General features: G+C 44.6%; 1 protein-coding gene across 1 annotated transcript in view; it reads right to left on the reverse strand.

Annotated features, from left to right (window-relative positions):
• Positions 1-5,195, reverse strand: part of LOC120920338 (low affinity immunoglobulin gamma Fc region receptor II-b-like) — a 29,733-nt gene extending 24,538 nt beyond the window's left edge. Inside the window, exon 1 of the mRNA XM_040332368.1 lies at positions 5,101-5,195. Within this exon, the coding sequence (XP_040188302.1) occupies positions 5,101-5,131 (31 nt within the window). The 5' untranslated portion in view covers positions 5,132-5,195. The remainder of the gene's footprint in view (positions 1-5,100) is intronic.
• Positions 5,196-9,611: the final 4,416 nt, after the last annotated feature.

Consider the following 9,611-nt stretch of genomic DNA (forward strand, 5'->3'; position numbering starts at 1 on the left):
AACGTTGATTTTCTGCCTTCCATTTCCTTCCACATAAAGGACATCGTGTTTGTACTACCACAGTTTGGGTTCCTTTGTTTGTGTGCTGCTGCTTCATATTTTTGTGTTTGGCTACTGAGGCTTGGAAGTTTATCCTTCACCATGTTGGAAATGCAAGTTTGCATATAGTTTGCTATCTATTCTAGTGCTGCCGTTCTTTTTATTTTTTTGTGATGACATTTGCCTGAATAAAAGGCCTTTTGCTTTCATTTGAAAACATGTCTATTGTTTGATATACTGTGGGGATTATTAGGCAGCAAACCTTTAATAAATATACAATGGGTAATTTACAAAGGACACACTCCTTGGGGGGGGGGGGGACATTTGGTGTGCCAACATGGTTTAATATTCTCTAATGAAACACCAAAAAAAAAAAAAAATTTTCAAAAAACATGTAAAAAAAAAATAGTTTAAATGGTGACATAACTAGAAACAAAAAAAAAAATTAAAACAAAATGAACATTCCTTTACAAAAATGACTACTCTAAATTATGGAGGACCACCAACCAAAACACACGTCTGGCATAGAAAACATTATTAAAGGATTACATCACAAGCAAGAAATGTGACATTTCAGTATGGGACAACTCTATTGAAATTGCATCAGCAAGAGAACGGGGTTATTCTAGCAAGAGAAGAATTAATAAAACGAGGCTTTAAAATGTGGTTTAGTGCGCCTTTTTAAGACATTGTTCTCTTGCTAGAATAAAAGGTTTCTAATGACGAATGTGCCATATCCCAAAGAAACGCGAGTTTTACCTGAACGAGCGCTCCCGTCTCCTCATTTGGACTGAGCATGCGCGGGGTTTTTGTACGCTGCTTTTGTGTACAGACGACCGAACATGTCTGACGGACACGATTCCAGCAGACTGTTTTAAAGCAAGACCAGGAAACAGTTGTTCGTTGGAAAACGGTCTGGCCGACGATTGTTTGCTGGAATTCTGTACGTTACTGCCTACACACGAACGAACATGTCCGCTGAAACTGGTCCGCGGACCAGTTTCAGCAGACATGTTTGGTCGTGAGTACGAGGCCTTAGAGATCAGCTGCCTTGATCATTGACTTTAGCAATTAAAAGCAAGCTCTTCTGAAAATCACATTTGTGTCGTTGACTTATCTAAATACAGTAAAACCCTCGGATTGCGAGCATAATTCGTTCCCAGAAACGTGCTTGTAATCCAAAGCACTTGTATATCAAAGCAAATTTCCCCATAAGAAATAATGGAAACTCAAATGATTCATTCCACAACCATTTATTCATAAGTCCTTCAGTGTATAGTCCATATTAAAAGATTATAGCAATGTGATTGGTTATGTAACCATAAAATGTCCATCCACAAATGGAAGCCTCCCCAAGGGGATTAGAAGCAAAATCCACCAGGAGCTCCAGAGTATAAAAGAGAAGAGAGGAGCCTCTAAGTGTAGCAATATGTTCCTAAATGTTATACCTTCATTAACCGCCTGCCGACCACCGCACGATGATATACGTCAACACAATGGCACGGGCAGGCAAATGGGCGTACCTGTACGTCCCTTTAAGTTTGCCGCCCAGCAGGCGTGCACGCCGCCGCGTGCCTCATTAGTGCGCCCGCGGGTCCCGGGAACTCGATGTTCCCGGGTGGCCCGCGATTGCGGTCAGCAAAGGCAGAACAGTGGGGGTGGCTTTGTAAACAAGGCATTCCCCTGTTCTGCCTAGTGACCCATCAGTGATCTACTGTTCCCTGTGATCGGGAACAGTGATCAGTGACATGTCACTGGTAGCTCCTCCTCCTAAGACACACTTAACCCCTTCAGCTCCACCTAGTTGTTAACCCCTTTACTACCAGTGTCATTTACACAGTAATCAGTGCATTTTTATAGCACTGATCGCTGTATAAATGACAATGGTTCCAAAAATTTGTCAAAAGTGTCCGATGTGTCCGCCATAAAGTCGCAGTCACGATAAAAATCGCAGATCACCGCCATTGCTAGTAAAACAAATAATAATAATAAAAATGCCATAAAACTATCCCTATTTTGTAGACGCTATAACTTTTGCGCAAACCACTTATTGTGATTTTTTTTACCAAAAATATTTAAAAGAATACGTATTGGCCTAAACTGAGGAAAAATTAGCTTTTTTTAAAAAAAAATTGGGGATATTTATTATAGCAAAAAGTAAAAAATATTGCTTTTTTTGTTCAAAATTGTCGCTCTATTTTTGTTTATAGCGCAAAAAATAAAAACCGCAGAGGTGGTCAAATACCACCAAAAGAAAGCTCTATTTGTGGGTAAAAAAGGCCGTAGATTTTGTTAGGGAGCCGCGTCGCACGACCGCGCAGTTGTCACTTAAATCGACGCAGTGCCGAATCGCAAAAAGTGCTCTGGTCTTTGGCCAGCCAGTGGTTAAATGTAACCATATGGCTACACTAAGGCCCCATACACACGATAGAATCCATCCGCAGATAAATCCCAGCAAATGGGTTTCTGCGGATAGATTCTATGGTGTGTACACGCCAGCGGATCTCTTTCCGCGGAGAAATCTCCTCTGGGATGGATTCCAGCAGATCGAATATTTGTTGTGCTGCACAACGAATCCATCTGCTGGAATCCATCCCAACGGATGGATCCGCTCGTCTGTACAGACTTACCGGATCCATCCGTCCAAAGGGATTCCCCGCACGCGTCGTAATGATTTGACGCATGCGTGGAATTCCTTATATGACAGCGTCGCGCCCGTCGCCGCGTCATAATCGCGGCGACGGCGCGACACGTCATCGGCAGAGGATTTCCGCGCGGATTTCAATGGGATGGTGTGTACACTCCATCCCATCGAAATCAGCGGATTTCTTTGAGAGGATTTATCCGTGGAAACGGTCCGCTGGACCGTATCCGCGGATAAATTCTCTCGTGTGTATGGGGCCTTAGAGGCGCCTCTCTTCTCTTTTATACTCAGTTGTGACACTACGCTACTCTTATATCAAGACATTGCTTGTATATCAAGTAAAAATTTATAAAATAAATTAAATTGCTTGTCTTGCAAAACTCTCTCAAACCAAGTTACTCTCAAACCAAGGTTTTACTGTATATAGGAAACCTCCTGCCCTGTGCTACAAGACCACAAACAAAGCTTACAAAAAATTCTTATGAAGCAGCACTAGGCAAGAAATACTTTGCCTAGATGCCTTCTGTAGGTCCTTTATGTGATATATAATCAGTGTTGCCAACCTATCAGATTGAAATTTACTGGCACCACCAAGTTTTTACTGGCAGTTCTAAAAGTTACAAAATTACACTTTTAAGTGAAAATGCCTGTATTTAGGCTACAAATAAGTAAAATATGCCATTAGCAATGTGATTTAAGGAAGATATTAAGGCAAAAAGCATATTTCTTAATTTATTTTCGATATAGTAAAGAAGTACCGTATTTATCGGCGTATACCACGCACTTTTTTGCCCTGAAATTCAGGGCAAAATCGTGGGTGCGCGATATACGCCGATATCCGCTTCCCGCGCCAAGTTTAAACTACTGCGCCGGCATATACTGAGCGCAGTACACTCGTGTATAGTCGGGCAGGCTCAGGTTCTCTCGCAGTCACATCCTGGACGTACAGGACGTGACCGCGAGAGGAGCCGAGCCTGCCCGACTATACACGAGTGTACTGCGCTCGGTATATGCCAGCGCAGTAATTCAAACTCAGCGCGGGAAGCGGGGATCGAGCGGGGAGGACACCGCAGAAGGACGCCGGACCCGACGAGGAGGACACCACCGAAGCCGCAGACGGACGCCGGACCCGACGAGGCCGCCGATGGACACCGCGCAAGACACCAAAACTGTAAGTACTAAAATCTTTTTTTTACAGGTATTGCGGGTCCACTTTAGGGGTGCGTGCTATACGCCGGAGCGCGTAATACCCCAATAAATACGGTAGCTAAGGGACAGGACTCAGGAGGACAAGAAATTAGAATGGGCGATGCACTGATGAAATTGACTCTCACAATGACACTGACAGCAGCACAGATGATGATGATGATGACACCTCACCAACATGACACATCCCCTCCTGAGTCACAGTGATAGTCTCTCTCCATGCCAGGCGGTCCCTTTAGTCCCCTCCAGTCAGAACAACACTGACAGTCCCGCCCTTGGCTTGCCTTATTTCCATCTTGCAGACCCACACACAAGGCTTTGGCTGCTCCGCTCGGCTCTCTTGCACCATGACATAACACGATACACTCAGACACCGCCTCCACCAGACCCGCCTCCCCCACGGCACCGCTCAAACACACTTTAGCAGGCACTTGGATGGTCTCAGCCGGCTCTGGACCCGAGCTGCATATCCAGAGTTTCGAGCCACGCATCACAGCCATATTTTTTTACTGGCAATCTTTTCCTCTGAGGCCCCGTACACACGTCCGAGGAACTCGACGTGCCAAACACATCGAGTTCCTCGTCGAGTTCAGTGTGGAAGCCGCAGAGGATCTCGGCGGGCCGACTTTCCTCATTGAACAACGAGGAAATAGAGAACATGTTCTCTTTTCGGCCCGACGAGTTCCTCGTCGGCTTCCTCGCTGAAAAGTGTACACACGATCGAGTTTCTCGGCAGAATCCAGCTCCGATCGAGTTTCTGGCTGAATTCTACCGAGAAACTCGGTCGTGTGTATGGGGCCTGACTGGCATTTACTGGCAGGAGAAAAGTGCCCATTTTTTACTGGCTGCCAGTAAAAATACTGGCGGTTGGCAATACTGTATATAATCCACCATCACTGAGAGCGGGGTATACTAAATAATTGTAATAAAGTAATTCTTATGGAACAAGAAAGCTCGTACAGTGCCAAGTAGATGGCATGCTTAGTAAAAACAATGGAAGAAGAAGAAGAGGGGTCATCTTACTTTGTCCACAACAGATGCAAATATAATAAGTGTGTTTTATGTCAAGCCTCCAACAAGATCATAGTAAAGAGTTATTTTGTACATTTCTCACGATATGAAAAAGGAAAGACACACAGCTGATACTCAGAATATAATATTAGATTACTCATAATAATAATAAAAAAAAAAATTAAAACCTTTTAACTTACATAGGAAAGCGATAACGAGGAAGACGGACATGGTAGCCGGGACCTTGAAGTTGTGTGACTGTCTCTCTAAGAAGCAGAAGTTATGACCGTCTTCTCACTTCCTGAGTTTTATTTATAGACATTTCACAAGAGTTAATGCCAATGTCGTGAAAAGGTTGAAAGAGGAATAATCTGTGAAAGCCAATCAGATCTCAGTTTAGGGTGGCCAGTTCTTCTTTATCTGATATGATGGAGGTAGACAAAACTCGTAGTACATTTTAGGGTGGACATCATGGGCGTAGCATATGGGGTCTCAGGGGTCACAATTTCGCCCCCGCACCTAGCTCCAGGGGGCCCGTGCAGACTCCCTGTCATATCATATCCTTCACAAAGTCCAGCTCCGATCTGCCCTAGGGCCCCACAGCCATGCTCCAATACTGGGCTTCCACTTTGCCTTCCACAGTCCACACCCCCTCATTCTCATTGGCTAGGGAGAAGCTGTGAGCCATTTTCTGAAGCGAGAGGAGCGCGAGGAGAGAACAGCCCAGGATGAGGGGGTGTCTGTGCTGTGTGCTGGCAACATGGAATGGTAACCGAGCTCAGCGAGGCAAGAGAAGAAGAGTGATAAAATAAGAAAAATGGGGGTGATGGCGCTGCCTAACCCCAAAGAGTGATCTTCATAGGGCTAATTAGGGATATAAGTATGAACTACCGTATTTATCGGCGTATAACGCACACTTTTTTCCCCTTAAAAACAGGGGGAAACCGTGGGAGTGCGGTTTACGCCGATCCCCTGTCTCTGAGCGCCACCGCCAACATATACCGAGCGCAGTACACTCGGGAACACTCGGCTAGGTTCGGCCATGCTCGGCTCCGCTCACGGTCACGCCCTGCGAGAGGAGCCGAGCGTGGCCGAGCCTAGCCGAGTGTACCTGAGTGTACTGCGCTCGGTATATGTCGGCGGCGGCGCTCGGAGACAGCTCGGAGACAGCTCGGGAGAAGTGGGGAGAACATCACGAAGGCCGAAGACGGACGCCGGACCGGACAAGGCCGCCAATGGACGCCGGGCAAGACACAGAAGAGGGACATTTAAACTGTAAGGCCCGGATTCAGAAAGATCGGCGCATCTTTAGATAGGCGTAGCGCATCTCATATGCGCTACGCCGACCTAACATTGAGAGGCAAGCTGAGCATTCACAAAGCACTTGCTCCCATATTTACGCCGGCGTAACGTAAATGGGCCAGCGTAGGCCCGCGAAATTCAAAGTAGCAAGGCAGTGGGCGTGTTGTATTATAATGAACCGTGACCCCATGTAAATGCATGGCCGAACGAACAGCGCATGCGCGCGCATGCTCAGAATCACGTCAAATTTACTCCCTAAGATACGCCGGGTCCATTCATGCGACGTGAACGTCACCTACGCCCAGCCCTTTTCACGTACGACTTACGTAAATGACGTAAAATACAACGCTGTTCCCGCGCCCATACCTTAACATGACTTACCCCTGCTTTATGAGGGGTAAATTTACGCCGGACGTACGCCTTACGTAAACGGCGTAGCTTAATGCGACGGGCGCAAGTACGTTTGTGAATCGGCGTATCTAGCTCATTTACATATTCGACGCGTAAATCAACGGAAGCGCCCCTAGCCGCCAGCGTAAATATGCACCCAAGATACGACGGCGTAGGAGACTTACGTTGGTCATATCTTGCCAAAATTCAGGCGTATCTGGTTTCCTGAATAAGCGTATAGATACGACGGCACACATTTTGACTTACGACTCCGTATCTGAAGATACGTCGTCGTAAGTCCTTTCTGAATCCGGGCCTAAGTATTTTTTTATTTTTTTCAGGAAATTTCCCTCCTAGAACTGGGTGCGCGCTATACGCCGGTGCGCGCTATACCCAGATAAATATGTCCTATTAGGAATATATTAACCGTGACTCAGGATGTAGTCTTGGCAATGTGTAAAGGATCCCTAATTGGGTGCAACTAGGCAGTGATCGTGTTGATTACTGACAATGTGACAAATGCCCTAAAATAGCCTTAGAATATAACAGTGTGCAACCAAAAAGAAAACTATACATTTTAAATATTAAAGTTGAATATTAATGATGCAAACAGCAAATGCTGCCTAGCATTAAACCATATGTGAAATCAACAATAATTGTAGCAAGAGGATGGTGGTCCACATCACATGAATGACGTCCACCCAAAAAATGAATTGAAAAAATATTAAGTGAAAACAAAATACAAAAAGTCAAGTGAAGTGATATTAAAGGTCGAATAATTGTTCAGTATTAGATATCCATTCATCTATGTTCAAATCAGTCTGTGGTCTCACAGTGAAGGGTGTTTTTTTAACACAACAGGTGATCCTGAGGTGACTACTAGTGTTGAGCAGAATACGCCATATTCGATTTCGCGATATATCACGAATATATAGCCGAATATTCGAGAAATATTCACTAAATTCGAATATTTGTGATATTTTATCGAAATGAAATGTTTGCGAAATTTCGCTATTGCGAATATAATTGCGAAATTTCGACAACTGCGGTAGGAGCCCTCTGATTGGCTCAGAATATTCGTGATATTTTATCGAAATTTCGCAAAATGCGAATGCGATATTTATTGCGGAATTTCGACAACTGCGGTAGGAGCCCTCTGATTGGCTCAGAATATTTGTGATATTTTATCGAAATTTCGCAAAATGCGAATGCGATATTTATTGCGGAATTTCGACAACTGCGGTAGGAGCCCTCTGATTGGCTCAGAATATTCGTGATATTTTATCGAAATTTCGCAAAATGCGAATGCGAAATTGATTGCGGAATTTCGACAACTGCGGTAGGAGCACTCTGATTGGCTCATTATGAAATCGAATATTCCTGATATTTTATCGAAATTTCGCAAAATGCGAATGCAATATTTATTGCGGAATTTCGACAACTGCGGTAGGAGCACTCTGATTGGCTTTGATGCAAAAGAAGGGCAGAGAAAATAATCGCGCGATATTCCGATTGCCGAATAATCGCATTGCGATTTTTCGGCAAGATAAAATGATCGCTTCAGCTACTCGGCCCAGGGTCTCTAATCATACCAGCAATGCTTTTAGACGTCGATGGAGATCTCTAGGATGTGATCTGTTCTAAAAATAAAATTGAAAAAATTCGAATATTCGGAATAGCGAATATTCACCGCGAAATTCGAAATATATCGCGAATACTCGAATATGCCATATTCGAGCCGAATATTCGCAATACGAATATTCGTGAGCAACACTAGTGACTACAGGTGCTCCCCCACACGGGTCCCCACTAACCAGCTACAAACAGCCCTCCGGGGGTATACAGCATATAAACCAGATCTCATAGGCATCCACTGTATTTTTCCACCGCTCACCACCAGATTGGCGATGTGCAGGCTTTCCACAAGCTCAGAGAGTTGGCAACAGCAAAATTCCCAATTTACCTCAGAGAAAAAGAAGTATGGCTCCCATGGTGTACTATCAAAAATATATTTATTAACTACCACCAGTAAAAAATATATAACATAAAAGTAAATAAAATGTACACTGCCTACTAACACAGGCGTGTACAGGAAAACGCACGGGCACAGTCTATCAGCCAAGCTGGAGATCGCAGCGTGCGCTCCAACTGCGTTCCAGCTGACGGTACCCGGATGTGACGTAATGTGCGTGGCTCCGCCTTAAGCGTTTTGTCGTAGACGTCGTCTGAGGTGGAGAGTGCCGTCCTGTAGCCGCAATGAGACCGCTGTCACTGGTGAGCTAAGACACTGCTCAGTGTCTCCTAGTCACCAGCTTGGATTCTCTGTCCCCCCAACCCCGGTGTATCTGCTTACCCCACTGTAACGGAATGACCCGTGACAACCAGAGACTTTGGAAGGATGGGGGGTACTCCTGTGCCAGCGTCACTAATGACTCTTGGGTCTAGGGTCACCCTGTGCCCCTTTTGGATATAGGGTGACTGAGAAATATTAATTATAAATTACATGAGATGGGCATTACTGATAATTCATGTATTGCAGGAGATCTGGACGTATTACAGGTGATTTAATTCTGACCCCCAACCGGTCAATAAGAGTGTCTCCTTCAATGCTAATACTGTTTTGTGTGAAAAGTCTATTGATGATAGAGGTGTTGTGAGTTAGCAGTCTAAAGGTCAGATGTCTCATTTCAGGGGTAGGGAATTAGCATGTCAATTATGTTTAATAAAGGAATGTGTATTATGCAGGTGAATCACTTATTGTCGGAGACAGAACGTCTGGGGGATAATTAACTCAACTGAATGTCATTGTCTAAAAGAATGTGATTGAAGCCCTATTGTGTGATGTGTGGGTGGAGAGATCTTTGTCCCTGTGATTAACTGAAACATGCTGTACTGTATATAAGAAAGCTAAGATACCATTAAACGTATTCATTCATTTGACTCAGAACACAGAGCGTATGTCTCGTCTCTCTGAGGGAAATCTTATGGATCGTGTCTGCTGGATTGTGGAGTGTCGGAA

Source organism: Rana temporaria, chromosome 13 (genome assembly GCF_905171775.1).
Source record: "Rana temporaria chromosome 13, aRanTem1.1, whole genome shotgun sequence".
Lineage (NCBI taxonomy): Eukaryota > Metazoa > Chordata > Amphibia > Anura > Ranidae > Rana > Rana temporaria.